Source organism: Chrysochloris asiatica, unplaced genomic scaffold (assembly GCF_000296735.1).
Source record: "Chrysochloris asiatica unplaced genomic scaffold, ChrAsi1.0 scaffold00019, whole genome shotgun sequence".
In the NCBI taxonomy this organism is placed as follows: Eukaryota; Metazoa; Chordata; class Mammalia; order Afrosoricida; family Chrysochloridae; genus Chrysochloris; species Chrysochloris asiatica.
The window spans coordinates 7,001,067-7,020,222 of record NW_006408537.1 but is presented as its reverse complement, the minus strand read 5'-3'; the positions used below and the strand labels follow the sequence as shown (position 1 = coordinate 7,020,222).

Below are 19,156 nucleotides of genomic sequence, written 5' to 3'. Positions count from 1 at the left end.
AAAAAAAAAAAAAAAGTGGTAAGCATGAAGGGTAACCACAGTGGCACATTAGGTTATCTTACCCAAGTATAATTCATTGAGGCATGGAAATGGGATTTTAATGTCCATGTGGAGAAATATACATGCTTTTGTAAGACATGGGGTTGGAACAGAATATTTCCTGAAGCTTGGAATACCTTCCTGCCAATGCAAAGTCACTGGACCTGTGCCAAGCTTAGTTAAGTGTTATGGATTTATGATACAAGAATATTGTGCAAACCCAAAAGGAGAAATTAAGGTAGAAATTTTTCAAAAAATTGGTAAAATCTCCAAGGCAAGGACAAAAGGCAATTAGGTCACCTTTATAGAGGCATTTAAATAATCCAGGACTCTCACAGCACTCCTACAGAAACTAACAGCACCATGAAAAAGATCATATAAATTATAACCCATATTTGAAACAAAGTATCCCCAAAAACCCAAAAAACCCTTTTAAAGACATTTTATCAGTTTTCCAAACAGATCAGTTTTCCGTCCAATTCATACACATTTTGTTTCATGTCATTGACTGAAATCCCATAATGTAACACCACTTATCCCACTTCCTCTTTGTGTTTCCTGTTTCCAGTCCTCCCTCTTAAGCCTTCTGAATTTTGCCCTTTGACAAATGCTGCCCTTTTAATTTCAAATGGTTGATTATTTTGAGTGTCATTGTTCCTTTTATAGACATATGTGTTGAAATTACCCATAGAGGAGCAGGCATTTCAGACCTGAAAGGGGAATAAAGTCCAGTCTCAGTGGTTACACCAGTCGGTTTGATCAATAAGCCTGGTTTTTGTTTTGTTTTTTCTTGATTTTAAGTTTTGTTCTACATTTTTCTCCCACTGTATCCAGGACCTTCTAATGTGATCTCTTTCAGAACAGTATCTGAAACTACTTTAGCAGAACAGAAGACAACAGGATAGTTTAAAAAAAGAAATTGCAAAATAAGTGCTTAAAATGTTTATAGAGGCAAAATAACATTATTGAAAAATGGATCTTTGTGAAAAAAGAATGAGGACTCGAAAAAAATTCTTTGTCTTAGTGTTGTTGTTAAGTGCCTTGCAGTAGGTTCCCACTCATGACAATCTTGTATAGGGTTTCCAAGAAGCAACTGGTAGATTTTAACCACAGATCTTGCAGCTAGCCATCCAGTTCTTACCCTCCAATACCACACTAGAACTCCACATGATTTATAGAAATAAGAATATATTCATATAATTAACAATTAGCTATGGGTCAGAATCGACTTGACGGCACTTAACAACAACAACAACAACAACAATGTATTGAATAGCAGGTTACATGCATTTTATGAGAAGTTGGATGTAATTATCAAGAATGAAAAAGTAATAGTACATTTGAAAGTGATATTACGAGGGAATTCCTAGTAGAATTTCCAGAAAGAAAAAAAAAAAGAAAAAACAGTGAAAGCAGATGTGAGGAATACATTTAAGAAGCTGATACCTCAAGAATTTTCAAGAAATGAAAATAGCATGAATGTTAAAAATTGACATAGAATGAATCCTGAGACCCTCATAGTAACGACAGAGACTTAGATATAAATAGCCCTAAACACAAATAGAACAAAAAAACTATAATTAGACTGAAAGCAACATTTTCATCATCAGCAACTGGAACCAAGGACAGTGAATTTACTATGTCTCAAATGCTGAGAAAAAAGAACTAATAATCTACCATGCCAAACTCATTCAAGAATGAATGAGAAATAAAACTATTTGCTAATAAAAGAGTTTGCAAATTGGCCCTTATTGAAAGAACTACTAAGGGTTGCTGTTTAGTAAACAGTGCTTTGCATCAGAAAGAGTGAGTAGGATACAAAATGAAATTGAGAGATTAGGGCTAGATTATTAAACAGGATAACATCATTTGAATAGGTCTGTGAGTACCTTAACCACCAGACAATCTAGGATGAATAAAAATGTTGTTAAATAGCAGTTAGTAGACTCCTGAGGTTAGATATTATCAGACCTAGGTAATGTCACAGAGGACAGTATTCAAGTGAAGCACTATTGTTACTAGTTAATGGTTTTGAACCTTGGCATCATAATGAAACTTTACAAATATTTTTAAAATATTCATAGTTGGATTCAATAGTTTCTGATTTGATTGTTATGACTTGTGACCTAATCATCCAGCATGTTTTGTTACTGTTGTTGTTTTAATCTTCGTAAGTGATACTGTGAAGTCAAGTTTGATAACCACTGTAATGGATTGTTAGAGAACAACTGAAGTTCAGAAACTTAGGGGCTTTAGTCCCTAGTTAAAGCAGAGGTTGGAGCTCTTTATGATGACTACAGAGACATTTTCACACTAAAAAGAGGATCTGCATTGTAGATCAGGGATCGACAAACTTCTTCTATAAAGGGTCAGAGAGTAGATACTTATAGATGATCTCTTGTCATACTACTCAATTCAGTTATTATGATGGTAAAGTTGTAGGATAAACACTGAACTGCTGACCACAAGGTTGGTAGTTCAAACCCACCAGCTACTCCTTAGAAACCCTATACAGGGTCACTATGAGTCAGAACTGAGCCATCCACACTTAGCAGCAGCAGCAAAAGCCATTGACAAAATATAAGCAAATGGGCATGGCTCTGTTCCAATAAAACTTAATTTACGAAAGAAAAGGATGGGATTGATTGACCTATGAGCTTTCATTAGCCAACCTGTCTTAAATCACAGTTAGGAAAACATATTTAGTTATAGCAAAAGTGGTTCCTTGTATGAATAGTCCGAACAGGTGGCCACTCACAATTCTGTTGCAGAAAATTTGAAAATAAAATTCAAGAGAACGCAAAGTAAAGGTTTAAAAGAAAAACTAGATTCAATGAAAATGCATCGAGCATAAGCCTTATAAGAATAGGGAATGTTGTTGTTGTTAACTACCATTGAGTCGGTTTCGACTTATAGCCAACTTGTACCTGTACAAGGTTTCTGAGGAGCAGCTGGTGGCTTTAAATCACTAACAAATGGACCTTGCAGTTTAGTGCTTTATCCTACAGCGCCACACTAGGACTCCAGAATAGGAAATGCTGTTGTTGTTAGGTGTCATCGAGTCAGTACTGACTCATAGCGACTTTATGCACAGCAGAAGGGAACACTGCCCAATCCTAGGCCAACCTCACTACTGTTGCCACGCTTGAGTCCATCAATGCTGCCACTTGGCCAGTCCATCACGTTGGAGGTCTTCCTCTTTTTCTCTGACCCTTCACCTCACCAAACATGATGTCTTTCTCCAGAAACTGGTCCCTCCTGACAATATGTCCGAAGTATGAGAGATGAAGTTTGGCTACCTTGGTCTCCAAGGAACACTCTGACTGCACTTCTTCCAAAACGGATCTGTTGGTTCTTTTGGCAGCCCATGGCACTTTCAATATGCTCCTCCAACACCATAACTCAAAAGCATCAATTGTCTATGGTCTTCCTTATTCACTGTCCAGCTTTTGCATGCATATGAGGTTATTGAAAATACCAGGCGCACCTTAGTCCTCAAGCTGACATCTTTGCTCTTCAACACTTTAAAAAGGTCTTGTGCAGCAGATTTGTCTAATGCAATATGTCGTTTGATTTCTTGACTGCTGCTTCCATGAGCGTTAATAGTTGATCCAAAAAGAATGACGTCCAACTTCAATTTTTTCTCCATTGATAAGAATGTTGTTTATTGGTCCAGCGGTGAGGATTTTTGTTTTCTTGACATTGAGATGTAATCCATACCGAAGGTTGTGTTCTTTGATCTTCATCAGTAAATATTATAAGTCTTCTTCACTTTCGGCAAGCAAGGTTGTACCATCTGCATATCACAGGTTGTTAATGAGTCTTCCTCCAATCCTGATGCCACGTTTTTCTTCATAGAACCCTGCTTCTTGGATTATTTGCTCAGCATACAGGTTGAATAAGTATGGGGAAAGAATACAACCTTGTTTCACACCTTTCTTAATTTTAAACCATTCAGTGTTCCCATGTTCTATTCGAATAACTGCCTCTTGGTCCAGGTACAGATTCCTCATGAGCACAATTAAGTGTTCCAGAATACTCATACTTCGCAATGTTGTCCATAGCTTGTCATGATCCACACAATAGAAAGTCTGCATAGTCAATAAAGCACAGGTAAACATCTTTTTGATATTCTCTGCTTTCAGCCAAGATCCACCAGACATCAACAATGATATCCCTTTTTCCACAGCCTCTTCTGAATCCAGCTTGAGCCTCTGGAAGTTCTCGGTCAATGTATGCTTGTAGCCATTTCCGTATTACCTTTAGTAAAACTTTACTCGCATAGGATATCAAAGGTATTGTCCGATGATTTCTGCATTCCATTGGGTTACCTTGCTTTGGAATGGACACAAATATGGATCTCTTCTAATTAGTTGGCCAGATAGTTGTTTTCCAAATTTCTTGGCAGAGATGAGTGAGTGCCTCCTAGCTGCCTCACTTTCTTGAAAGATTTCTATTTTTATTCCATCATTTCCTGGGGACTTATTCTTTGCCAATTGCTTCTATGCACCTTGGACTTCCTTCTTCAGTATCATTGGCTCTTGATCATATACTATGTCTTGAAATGGTTGAATATTAACCATTTCCTCTTGGTACAATGACTCTGTGTATTCCTTCCATTTTCTCTTGATGCTTTCTGCATCATTCAATAATTTGCCCAGAGAATCTTTTAATAATGAAAGTCAAGGCTTGAATTTTTTCTTCAGTTCCCTCAGATTGATAAATGCTGAGTGAGTTCTTCCTTTTTGGTTTTCTGATTCCAGATCTTTGCACATTTTGTTGTAATATTTGGCTTTATCCTCTCTAGCTGATCTTTGAAGTTTTGTGTTCAACTCTTGGACCTCCTCATTTCTTCCATTTGCTTTATCATCTCTATGCTGAAGAGCAAATTTCAGTGTCTCTTTTGACATCCATTTTGATCTTTTCCTTCTTCCTTGTCTTCTCAATGACTTTTTGCTTTCTTCCTGTCTGATGTTCTTGATGTCATTCCACAACTCTTCTGGTCTTCGGTCTTTAGTGTATAATGTATCAAATCTATTCTTCCACTGGTATGTTATTTTGTTGTACTATGGCAGCTTGTGAGTTGCTATGATTCTGAAAGCTATGCCACCAGTATTTTAAATACCAGCAGCGTCACCCATGGTAGACAGGTTTCAGATGAGCTTCCAGATGAAGACAGACTAGGAAGAAGATTGATGAACTACTTCTGAATATTTAGTCACTGAAAACCATATGAATAACAGAGAAACACTGTCAGATATGGTGCCAGAAAAATGAGCCCCTCAGGTTGGAAGGCACTCAAAATGCAACTGCCTCGTCAAAGTAAAGTTGACTGTGATAATGCAAATGGAGTAAAGCTTGTGGGAGAAAAGCCCACGAGACCTTCATTTTCTGATGGGGCACAACTCAAAGTGAAGAGAAACATCTGTAAATATTCATTGAAAATTGGAACATGGAATGTATGAAGTATTAATCTGGTAAAATTGGAAGTTTTCAAAAATGAAATGGAATGCATAAACATCGATATGTTAGGCAATAGTGAGCTGAAATGGACTGGTATTGGCCATTTTGAATCTGATGACCACATGGTTTACTATACCGGAAATGACAAATTGAAGAGGAATGGTGTTGCATTCATTGTAAAAAAAAAGAACATATCCAGATCAGTCATGTGGTACAATGCTGTCTGTGATAGGATAGTATCCATGTGCCTACAGAGAAGCCCAGTTAATACTATTATTCAAATTTATGCACCAACCACTAAAGCCAGTGAGGATGAAATAGAAGAATTCTACCAACTTCTTCATTCTGAAATTGATCAAACATACAATCAAGATGTATTGATCATTATGGGTGATTGGAATGCAAAGGTTGAGAGCAAAGAGGAAGGATCAGTAGTTGGAAAATATGGCCTTGGTGATAGAAATGATGCTGGAGAATGCATGATAGAATTCTGCAAAATCAATGATTTGTTCATTTCAAATACCTTCTTTAGACATTATAAGAGACATCTATACACATGGACTTCACCAGATGGAATTCATAGAAATCAAATTGACCACATCTGGGGAAAGAGATGAAGGATACAGCGAGGATTATTCCCACCCCCTCCATACACAGAGTAGACAGGGATGGACAACTTGGACATTGGCTACCTAAAATGGGGGGGGGGGGACTACAAAGGCAAGAAGTGACTGGCTTACAAGTTTTCAAGAGGGAGCCTAGATCCAGAGGGCTTGGAGTAAGGTAGAATATCCACTAATAGTATCCAATCTGTCTGGGCAGGGCTGATGAAAGGAGATGTGGATAGGTCTCTTGTGATACAATAGTGAATAATTGTTATCAGGACTGGTTGTGAGGGTTGAAAATGTAAAGGTAGACATTTGTAGCAAAAGGAGGGGAGTGATTGACTTTGCAGTCTAGGAGCGGAGGCCTCTGGGACCATCACCTCTGGGAGAAGAGCAGAGTGTCGGACCCTACCCAGAGAAACAGTGACACCAGAGATGGAGGCAGAGACATGACATGGAGAGATGGAGAAGCTGGGAACTCTAGATCCAGAGAGGGAGAGGGGCTGCATGCTGATGATTGAAGGGAAGGCTTGTGGGGTATACCCTTTGGTTGGTTGAGGATGCATGTAGGGGATTATAACCATGGCAATGAAATGATAAACGATAGGATGAATGTAAAGCAAATGTTTTCCCATGTAATCTATCACATAATTCATGAAAAAACATTAAAAAAAAAGAAATGATGGAAAAGCTTCATATCATCAGTCAAAACAAGACCCAGGGCAGACTTGGAACAGACCATCAATTACTCATATGCAAATTCAAACTGAAGCTGAAGAAAATTAAAACAAGTCCAGGAGAATAGGAAATAGCACCCATCAAATAAGAAGTTGAGAATGCAAAAGTGTTGCCTTTTCTTGTTTGGAATGGTTTTGTTAGGTTTTGTTTTCATGTTTAGATGAGAAAGGTAAGTGGCTGTTTGAGATTTGCTATTTGCTTGTGTCTAGATGCTTTGCTTTCTGACACATGTATTCTTATCTGTATTAAAATTATTTTCTCTTCTCTACTCTTTCTGAAGCGGTACTTTAGCACAAGAGGATTTCTTTCTCACATCTCTGAATTAAATTTAGGCAGATTATGTGAAAGTCAGACACCATTATTAGATGAAACACACAAAGAAACAGTATTAGGAAGAATAAAAGAGATAGGTTTTCTGTCCAGCATAACTGTCCAGTGTTTCTTGAATGTTTTTCTCTTTTTTCTTTCCTTACATCCCTGTCCTCACATTTATTTGCCTGATTTATAGAATTGCTGATTTATTTTAATCCCCAAATAAAACTTTTATTCAGATTTAATACTTCCGAAATTAGGTTACATTTTAGAATCAATGTATGTATATTGAATCACTTAATATACATTTAACTTTTACCTAAAGTCTGTTATGAAATTCATAGTGTATTTATAAAATAAATAGCATCTCAGAATCAAAGAAATAAGGTATTATATTTTCTCATCCCTTTTCCTTTGTCTTTCCTGGTGCAATTATTTCCAGAGCCCAAAGAGTTTTATTTCTGGAAAACAAATCTGTTCTTGACACTACCATATCGAATAATTTTGAGTCTCCTCAAATCAAATATGGTCTCAAAGCTGAAACTCCTTGGCATGGCATTCAAGGGTCTTGATATTGAAAGTCTTTTCTATTCTGGCCCAAAGACCTGGACTCTGGCCTTATTCCCCACCACTCCTGGCTTCCTTATGTGGATTGCCTCATTCGAGAAAACATCAGAGGCATGATGCATTATTTTAATACAAGTATTGCAAAATCTCTGAGGAAAGTTTAATAAAATTGGAGTGGTGTTGAGCTGAAAATAGCTAAAACAGGCTTTCCTAAGGCTTAATAATTTAAGATGGCAATGGATCACTGTTTTTGCTGAAAAGGTTTGACTTTTTATATTAGAGTGAATTGCTGAAGAAGCTTATAGAATATCTTTATTTGGAATCCTTTAAACACAGACTAGACACTTTTCTGTTTGGAATGATTTAGAGACACCCATGAGAGATAAACAAGATGAACTCTGAGGTTGTGGCCAGTTCTAGGAGTTTTGGGGGTGATTAATGACTGTATCTAAATGAGGCCAAAACATCCAGATGGGAGTAAAGAGAGAAATTCGGTTATTCATCTATGTATTCTATTTGATTGCAAAGATACGGATATTTATCAGTTGAATACACATATTTATCTGTTGAATGCACATAGTCATTTAATAAACTATACATTTTATTGGTGTTTAACATTTAAAATATTAATATGTAAATAAATTGAGCCCTGCTGTGATGCTGTAGGACAAGCATTGGACCGCAGGTCATTTTGAACTGCAAGGTCAGCGATTCAAAGCTACCAGCGGCTCCTCGGAAACCCTATACAGGGTTGCTATAAGTCGTAAAAAGCTTGATGGTACTTAACATAGTATAAATGGTATGATGATAAAGGATAAGCATTGGATTGCTAACTGCAAGGTCGGCAGTTGAAATATACCAGTCGCTACTCAGATGGAAACCCTCTACAGGGTCACTATAAGTCAGAACTGACATGACAACACCATAGTATAACAGCCTTGAAAGTACGGTGGCTAGTGTTTGACTGCTAACTGAAAGACTGAATAGTTGAACTCACCACTACTCCTTTGAAACCTATGAGTCGAAACTGACTTGACAACACTTAACAGTAACAACCATAGTATAAATGAAGTCATCTTGATGGCACAGGGGTTAAATTACTTGGCTGCTAACTAAAACACTGGGGATTCACATCCACCAGTTGCTTCACAGGAGAAAGGTGAGGCAATCTGGTTTTGGAAAGATTTATAGCCTTGGAAAATTATGGGACAGTTCTACTCTGTACTGTATGGCTGCTTTAAGTTGGAATCAAAACACACAATATAAACACCTATTGTTTTGTCCTTAACTTCTGCCAAATAATATATATTAAATTATCAATTTTTGAGAGATAAAAATATGTTTCAATTGAACATCTTTTGGGCTTGTCTGAGAGTGAAATCATAACAAACAAATAGTGTAAAGTCAATTTTCTTGGTGCTCTTTAGGCTGTTTCTTCATTTAAAAAGAAAATGGAAATTAAGAAATGACTTAGCTACTAGATGCATATTTATATGGGTCTATATTTTAAATTTAGGTATGTGTCTTGTGCCCTGGGCTGCCCCTATGAAGGAAACATCACTCCGCAAAAAGTGACAGAAGTAAGATGCATCTCTGCTCTTTTCTGATTCATGGTAAAGTGATGTATATGTATAAATATGTATATATTTAAGTGGACTAATTTTCTAACATTTATTACATCACCTCAACAAAGATTAAACTATGGGAGAGAACATGTTTGAGAACATGGTGCCTTCATTTTAAAGGGCTCTGAGCCCTGGACCATAATGGTTTTACGCATTGGGCTGCTAACCTCAAGGTCAGCAGTTTGTATCTATCTGCCACAGTTCATGGGAGAAGCCTTGGAAACCCTATACAGGGTTATATTTATAGCCTTGGAAACCCTATACAGGGTCCCTATGAGTCGGAACCAACTCCACAACACACCACCATCATCACAGTATCAAAGTCATGGACTTCTGATGTGTTGCTGTAGGATTAGCACTGGAGTGAGAACCACAAGGTCAGTCATTCAAACCCACCATCTGCTCTTTGGAAACCTTACACAGAATCACTATAAAGTCAAAACTCACTCAATGGCACTTAACAACAGCAACAAATATTGACTATTACTGCCCTAAGTTAAATAAAAATTGAGTGTGATCTTCTGAGTGCTCAAAGGTGAAGAAAATGAAGACATCAGCATTTATTTTGCTTTTTAAAAACTTTTTTATCTTTTAATGTAGAAAGAATCTAGTCTTTCTACTCCTGACCAGATTGTTGTAGCAGTTTGTGTACACACACTTAAATTTTACTTTGGTTGCTTAGGGAGCATAGCTTTTGTTTTAGGTAGCATACCTTTGTTTTTCTCGTGCATACTTCCACACCTATCCTAGAATATACTGTGTACCAGTGTTTTTGCTCCTTTGCGATCATATGGATGGTACTGCTATTTCAAGGTCCTGTTTTTCCAGAGAAATATTATAGCAATAGATTGTAGTGACTAAGATCTTGCTTATGGAAATTGTATTTTCTATTTCCTGTTCTTGTTTATTAATTGATACTAATGAACACAAATTACTCTTGTCATTGAGATCATATTAGAATGTCTCAGAAACTCATTTGTATGTGAAGTGTGTTAATATGTACTTCTTATTGAGAAGGTTGTCAGTGTTAATGAATATAGTAATATGGTACTGATGGTAATAAAGCAATGAAGCATCATTAGAAAATCTAAGTTTAGGCAGCTGGGCTTTCAATTTTCCTGAAGTTATTTATTTTATGAAATATATTGCAGAATTTTAAAATGAGAAATCTCCCAGGACGTATTATTTAAGACTCTTACCCATAGAAGCAGATATACTATGAAATAATAAAGCTTAAATTTCATAATTCTACCCTTGCATGCGAGTCCTGGTGTGGCACTGCAGGATAATGCATTGAACCACATAGTCTGTTTGAAACACAAGTTCAGTAGTTCAAACCCACCAGCCACTCTTCAGAAACCCGATACGTGGTGGCTATGAGTCAAAACTAACTCAACACCACTGAACAACAACAACACCCCTTGCATGAGGAGTTCTGGTGTGGCACTCTAGGATAAGCACTGGCCCACAAGGTCCATTTGAACTGCAAGTTTGGCAATTAAGACTCACCAACCTCTCCTCAGCTATGAGACAGACTGACTCAATGGTACTTAATAACAGCAGCAACAACCACCCTTGCATGAAGGAGCCCTGGTAACATAGTGGATTACAAGCTAGGCTACTAACTGCAAGGTCATCAGTATAGGATTTCCAAGGAACAATTTGTAAATTTGAACTGCTGAACTTGTATTTGATCAAAATTAAGAGATCTAGAATGTGGTGGATTATCAATTTGTTAAATCCTAGTGACTACGGATTCGTTAAATCCTAATGACTAAGGAGTCCTGGTGTGGTGCTGTAGGATAAGCAGTGTACTACCAGTCACTCTGCAGGTGAAAGATGAGGCTTTCTGCTCCCATAAGGGTTTACAGACAACCAGTGTAGACTTGCTATGAGTTGGAACCTACTCAAGAGCATGCAATCACCACCACCTCCATCTTTGCATGGGACCCTTCTAAGAGTCTGTCATTCATTTTTATTCACAGTTGCCTATTCTTTTCTTTAAAATCACTTCCAAAATTGTGTTATTTCAGATTGCACCAAACCAAGATCCTCCTCTTACTATACAACAAACCACTTGCCTTTCTTGTGCCTCATGCCATCCTTAGGATGAACCACACACCCCTTCAGGCTCTGTTTCTCCATGAGGATGCCTGAGGTGCTACTGAAGAGAGTCATATGACAGGCAGATTGTAAGCATTATAAATTCATGATCATTATGCACCTTCTGTGCTCTACGATTACGTTGTGTAGTCAATTCATATTCCTACTCACTGAAATTGCTATTTTAAACTTTTGTTGTTGTTGTTGTTGTGTGCCATGGAGTCAGTTCCGACTCATAGCGACCCTGTACAGGGTTTCCGAGGCTGTAAATCTTTAGGGGAGCAGAACGCCTCATCTTTCTCCCACGGAACAGCTGGTAGTTTCGAACTGCTGACCTTGTGGCTCGCAGCCCGATTCGTAACCACTACGCTACCAGAGCTCCTTATTCTATTCAAATCTCTATTCTTTCCTTTCATTTTCTCTCCTGTATGTACATCTGTGATTCTCAACAGAATCTGCTGTTTTGACTCTTAAATGTATTCACATCTTTTCCATATGAAAAATGTATTCCTGAATTCATCGTTCAGTTGCTAATCTATCTCTATCTTTCTACACATAAGCTTCCTAAAAGAGCTATCTACAGTAGGTTTCCATTTTCTCATGCTTCACTAGCTCTTCCTCACACTCCAAGATGACTTCTAGGTCATTCACTCCACTGAAATCCATCATCATAAGATCCCTACTTACCACTTATGTTAACAAATGCAAATCATGTCTAGACCTCATCTTATTTGCACCCTCAGCAGAATTTGGGGTTGATGACCATATTCTCCTTTCTGATTTATTTGTATCCATCATTTATGTCTTTTTGACACCAAATTTAGGGTTTTCTTTCTGACTGTTAAATTTCTGCTTCTCAATCATCTTCGAATATTCAGTCTCTTCTCTGTGGCCATGAAACAATTCCTAAAGGTTGGTGGTTCATACCTATCAGCTGCTCCTTGGAAACCATATAAAGGATTGTTCTGAGTTGGAACGGACTCAATGGCAGTTACCAACAACAGCAGTAGCATTTAATATGCAGTACAGAATGAATATTTATACTTTTTTTATCCTTGTTTCCATCAAATTCTGGTATTAGTGGTTATGAATCAGGCTGAAAAACGCAAGGTCAGCAGTTCGAAACTACCAGCTGTTCCACAGGAGAAAGATGAGGCTTTCTGCTCCCACGAAGAGTTACAGCCTCGGAAACTCTGTAAAAGGTCACTATAAGTCTGAATTGATTCCACGGCACATAACCACCAACCTTGAATATATGATCCTTTCTGAGTATCCTGCACACCGTTTTTTATATTAGATAGAGGAGACTTTCTAAAACATAAATTTGATTATATTATCACCACCTCATATCCTACCAGGATTTCCCATTACTCTTTTGATAAAGTCCTAACCAAAACGCTAAACTTTTTAAAACTGCATGGTCTGCCTTATGCCTACCTACCTCTCCATTCTCATCTGACTTTTCGCTTCCATGTTTACTTCTGTATTTGTTTGTTTGTTTTGTTTTCCAATCACAATGTCCTTTTCATCTGATATCTTTTTTACATCTTGAACATTCTTTGCATTTTATATTTCAACTGCCCCGAAACACACTACTTTTTTGTTTTGATATTCCACCTGGAACAGTCTTCTCAAACCTTTCTTTTAACACACTTCAAAAATTCAACACCTACTTTACTATAAGATGCCACTTAGGTCTTTCCTACTTGATATTGCGAGCTTTCCTTTGTTATTTGCTCATACACTCATAGCATTTTTTTTTTTAAGTTTTTATTGTGAATTGAATGAAAATTTAAGGGCAGATCATTGGTTTTACATTCAACAAATCATATACTTTGTTTCATTACAATGATTTTAACCCCTTCCATGTACCATCAGTTAACAGCATTTCTCTCTCTTCATTTATAAAATGATTTTTATGTATTCCTATTTCACCCCACAACTAACACATGCCATTATTAGCATTATTTTCCTAGGTTTTTTTAGATGAAGTAATTGTTGTTGTTGTTGTTATGTGCCGTGGAGTCGGTTCCGACTCATAGTGACCATTAAAATTTTAGTTAGTAATTTTATCATTGAACATACATAGAGATACAAATGGCCCTCAAATAAACTTGAAAATTGTTAAAAGATAACCCTAGCAATGTCATTAGACATTTTTATAATTCTTAGAATTCAATGTAAAAGGGGAAAAAAGCAAATTTTTCATATGTGGAAGTTTTATGTAACTGAATTCAGTTGTCAGTTTTATTTCTGGATGCTGTTTGTTGAGGAATGACAGGACTTGAGTCTGTTCATTTCCATTGTTTTACTAGCACCCCACCTTTCTTAACAGGTGTCTAAGAGGCTATATGGCATGGGCTGTTACGAGATCTCTCTGGGAGACACGATTGGAGTGGGAACTCCAGGAAGCATGAAAAGAATGTTGGAAAGTGTCATGAAAGAAATCCCACCAGGTGCAATTGCTGTTCACTGTCATGACACATATGGACAAGCCTTAGCAAATATCCTTACAGCCCTTCAGGTATTTTCTAGTCTTTGTGTGCGTGTATGTATGTCCTTATTTTTAGTATAACATTTAATAAGATCGTATTTTTTAGATGCTCTAAGTATGATGCGTAGACAGGACCTGTCATATACCATATGGCAGCCACTCAGGAAACATTTGTAACATGTGCATGTTTGTTCAGGCAACAAGGTCTCATTCCTGTTTATTTCATAGGAAAAATCTGTCAGTTTGTGTTTTTTTTAAGTATTATTAGTACCATCAAAACTATGTGTACTAGTTTCAACTTCTGTATGCCACAAAACTTTATAGGCTGAACTAAAATAACATTTTGAGGAGCATAAGCACAAATGTAGTGTAAGATTTTGTTGTAATCACATAAATAGTACTACTTTTGGTAATTTGGTACTCTGTGATGTGAAGATGTAGTGATGAAATATAGACTCATTTGGCCAAGATGTTTTCCTGATGTTGGTGAGTTTACATAACCTCTGCTTCTTATCAAATATATATTCCATTGTTGTTGTTAAGTGCATTCAAGTCAGTTCTAACTTATAGCAGCCCTATATGCCCTATATGGAGTTCTTGAGTAGTGGCTGGTAGATTTGAACCGCTGATTTTGTGATTAGCAATCCGGGCTTATCCTATATCACCATACCAGAACTCCATGTATTCCATTGTTGTTGTTGTTAGATGCCGTGGTTCTAATTAACAGCAACCCTGTATAGGATTTCCAAAGAACAACTTGTAAATTTGAACTGTTGACCTTGTATTTGATCAAAATTAAGAGCTCTAGTATTTGGTGGATTAACAGTTTGTTAACTCCTAGTAACTACTGATTCATTAAATCCTAATGACTAAGGAGTCCTGGTGTGGTGCTGTAGGATAAGCACTGTACTGCTAGCCACAAGTCGGCAGTTCAAACCCATCAGCCAGTCCTTTAAACCCTATACAGGATCGCTATGAGTTGGAACCAACTTGACAACACTTAACAGCAACAATATAGGATTTTCAAGGAACAGTTGGTGAGTTTGAACTTCCAGTCTTGAGATCAGCAGTCCAATGCTTATCCTAAGTACCACACCAGGAATCCTTTATTAATGCTGTACATTGTTATTATATAACAATTACTAATTAATTTGCTTTTCTGTGATAAAGAACTATAATATAAACTCTGGGAACTCAAACTTCTGCTTCAGGGCTCTGTCTACTTCTTGAAAATGCCCATGTGCAAAACATTATCAGTGTTCGAATGTGAATTTAATGGCTAAGGAAGGCCTATCTGAGGAGGCAATACTTAAAGATCAGATCTAAAGAACAAAAAGCAACTAATCCCACCAGGTGTCGGCAAGAGGAGTGTGGGAAACATTTCAAGCAGAGGAAACAGAACTTGGACCTAAGGTTTTCTAGGGAAGGAAAGATCATGCCATAGGACCAGAAAGATGACTAATGTATTGCATGTTAGGAGAAGAATGGATATTCTACTCTTCAGAAGCTTCTATGGCAGGCAGTAGGGAATCTGTCTATAAGCTTCGGTAACTGTGTTTTCTGTGTGCACACGCTCTGTATGTATATGGGAGGTAATGTAACAGAGAAAAGTGAGTCTGAGATTGCAATAATAGACTTCCAGCTTTGTGCTAATTCTCCAGAGTCAAATTTATAGCCACAGTGTGAATAGGTGGTTAAGATGACAGCACTGCCTTATATATGAATAAAATGGTATGAAGCTAGAGAGACTAATATAAATAAACTATTACATAAGTGGTCAAAAGCATGGATGTGCTAAGGATGTTAAAAAGGTTGAGTTGTAGAGCTTTTTGTCTGCTCTGCCATCCACTGTTGTGAACTTCATAGCGACTGTAAGCAATTGTCACCATAAGAAAGAAATATATTCGGCTGCTTTCTTAAAACAGTGCACCTCCTGAGAATCTTTAAATGTTATAGCACAATTATGTTTATAAAGACAGCTGGATGTGGTAGGTGGAATGTCTTTACAAGAGCACATTAGTGAGAGGTAAGAGCAATAGTCTGAGTACGATGGAGCATACCAATGTCCTCTTTTCATCCTCCCCACCTCCTCCCAGCAACAACAATCATCAGGCTTAACTCTAAAGGAGAAAAAGTATCTTGGGGGAAAAAAGCCTATGTTTAAATAGAAAGAAAATCAGAGACTACACAGCTTCATTATGAACACGTTTAACCTTGGCTTCAGGAAGCAGTGATCATACTTCATTATTTAAAATGGAACCTTTGAAGTGCTTTCTAATAAAATTAATGTTGAATGTGAAGTACATACAGTTTGCTTTAATTTTAGGGTGGGAAAACAGTTTGCAGTGCTCCAAACTGGAAGTTAATATTAAGGCAAGGAGACATGTAATAAGTGGAAACTTGGCCATAAAGGTAGGAAACAAATGAGAGTTATAAATGGAACTTCCCCCCTCAGTCTGGAAAGCACATACTAATCATATAATAGGAAGACTTTTCTGGGGCGCCCAGTTTTATTGTATTTTTTATTACTTAAACATATGTCTTATAGGACTAGAGATGGTTGCATGGGAGGCAAAAAATTCATAGTTATCAGTTATTATTGGCTATAGAGAGACTATTCTTAACATATAGATTTAAGTATAGAATATTTAGAAACACTCAAAATTGAAAGAGCAAGAAAATGAGGAGACAAAGTGAACAAAATTTTAATACAGTAACTTTCTTGTCTTAAAATTTTTATGTGAAAATTGAGTTTCATTCTCCTGTATATTCTCAAGTACCTAAGTAAAACAAAACACCAACTAACAAATTGTTTAATGTACTATGTTGTTGTTATTGTTAAATGCTATCGAATTAGTTCCAACTCACAGCAACCCTGTATAGAATTTCCAAGGAACACCTGGTGAGTTTGAACAACCAACCATGTGGTTCACAGTCTAGAATTGGTCCTACAGCACCACACTAATTTTGATACCCCAAAATGCTTGTCTCTATTTTTTATCACTGAAATCATGATTTTTTATAATATTTCTCAAAGTTACATTTTCAAAAAACTTTTTATTGTGAATTGAGTTCAGGTTTGTAGACAAGATCACCTTGTTTCATCTCAGTAATTACAATCCCCTCCCTGTAACAACAGCCATCCTATTTTCTCTCTGTAGCTCTTCATTTACATCTTTTATTTTACAAATGGACAGAGCAAAAATATTAGCTGTACATATACAAAACAAAAAATATATATGCATTTAAATGTCCAAAAGGCCCATTTTGCAAGCCAGCCTCCTGCCCGCAGGCACACAGTCTTACTCAGTCCATGGACCTAAAGCCTGAAATTGCTCTATGTCTCCATGCCACTGCCTCTGCCCCCGTATCTGCTGTTGCCATTTTTTCTAAGTAGATATCTCATGCTCCACTCATGCTCTTGCTTCCTAATGGATTGCTTATTCCTAAAAAGAAAGATGAACTACTCTCCAAGTTACACATCTTCTACAATTACAGGTGTGAAAATCACAATTAATTCTGCTAACAATAAGAATTTATAATAGGTTAAAAATAGAATAAACAGCTCTTCTTCTCTTCTTCTTTCTCTCTTCTCTTCTTCTTTTTCTCCCCTTCTTTCTGCCTTCTGTTTTCTCTCTCTGGCAGAGGTCACCTTCCTCTTCCTAACCCTGAATAAAAGTCTCTAGACGGACAAAAAAAAACCAAAAAACATAATAAACAAATGAGATCTTGTGTCACAAATGACAGTCACATGTTAATTGTATCATAGAGACAAGAAAGAACAGGTAATATTTAGCCTTGTTCTGAAGACATATTACATACCTTTTATCCCCTTTTAAACTTAGTACATTTTTGATAATATGACTTTGCTCGTAATGTTTTCCATATGTTTATTATTCCCTTTTAAAGCCAAATTATTTACCTAATTTTAATATTAAAAGCACTCATTTTTTTCACATGGACTCTAAACCATGTTTGACAGTCAAAACTAAAACAGCTCATCTTTCTACATGCATTCTGTCCTGAAGCTCTCAAAGTGAATTTTTAAAATTGTTATCCACAGTCAGATGAGCCTGTTTCTCAGTTCCTTATCTGGAAATGGATGTAATGAAGCCTACCTCCCCAGATTTTGCAAAACTGAAATGATTGAGATGCCAAGCTTCTAGAACAAAACTTTTGTAACAATGCAGTTGATTAATACTATTATTGTAATCATTACAATTATTAATGATAATAACAACAATAACTTTTATTATTCAGAGTATTTGTGAATAGAACTATGATATATAAATAATTGCATCACTAACTTGTTTTTTAAATGCTTCAATAACTATTATTCATTTCTTCAGCATCTGTTAATCAGTGAAACATATTTATATGTATAGGAAAGAAACAAAAGACGATTAAATAGGCAAAAAAGCTGAAATTGGATGCCTTCAGTGTGGCGTTGTAGTTGATAAACACTAAACTGCAATATTGGTTTGAACCGCAAATCTATCCTTGAAAACCCTGTAGAAGGTTGTTAAGTGTTGGAACTGACTTTATGGCACTTAACAACAACAGCAAAGATATTTTTACAAAATGCATCATTCATGTATTCAACAGATATTTTTCAGACACTGTTGTAAATGTTGGATCAATCAATATGTGAAAGGTTTTGAATAGTTCTATAGTCATGAAAGCTGTTTGGCTTAGTTTAAATTGTTGTTGTTGTTGTTAAGTGCCATCGAATTTTTAGTTTAAATTAGTATTTACAAAAGATTTTTTATTATGAAGTAGTTTTCCTTACAGCACGATTATTAACTTACTTCAGACATCCTTGTGCTGGACAATATTCTCATGGAACAATGAGATGATGCACTAAAGCATTTTTTAAAATCAGAAAAGAAATGTGGCATGATTCAGTTTTTGAGAGCTTATAATCAGAGCTGTTGAGCAACAGTAGTCAGTGAGAAAGAGGTAAAAAATGTACGATTATATAGTTTTCAAGTGATTATGTTTTATATATCATTGAAGAGAGAATGGGTACCCAGCTGAATAATTTTGTTTTCTATAGATATCTCTTAACAGCCTGTTGTTGTTGCTATTAAGTACCATTGAGTTGGTTCTGATTCATAGTGACTCTGTATAGGGTTTTTGAGGAGTTGCTGGTGGGTTTGAACTGCTGACTTTGCGGTTTGCAGTCCAGTGTTGATTCTACAATGCTACAC

At 36.6% G+C, this 19,156-nt stretch overlaps 1 protein-coding gene across 3 annotated transcripts in view; it reads left to right on the top strand.

The window, feature by feature from the left end:
* HMGCLL1 (3-hydroxymethyl-3-methylglutaryl-CoA lyase-like 1) overlaps window positions 1-19,156 on the top strand; it is a 212,849-nt gene that overhangs the window by 119,210 nt on the left and 74,483 nt on the right. For 2 of the 3 annotated variants that reach the window (XM_006835729.1, XM_006835728.1), the window contains 2 exons: window positions 9,241-9,304; window positions 13,788-13,976. In XM_006835729.1, coding sequence (XP_006835792.1) covers window positions 9,241-9,304; window positions 13,788-13,976 — 253 coding nt within the window. The remainder of the gene's footprint in view (window positions 1-9,240; window positions 9,305-13,787; window positions 13,977-19,156) is intronic. The other variant, XM_006835730.1, reaches the window with a different exon arrangement.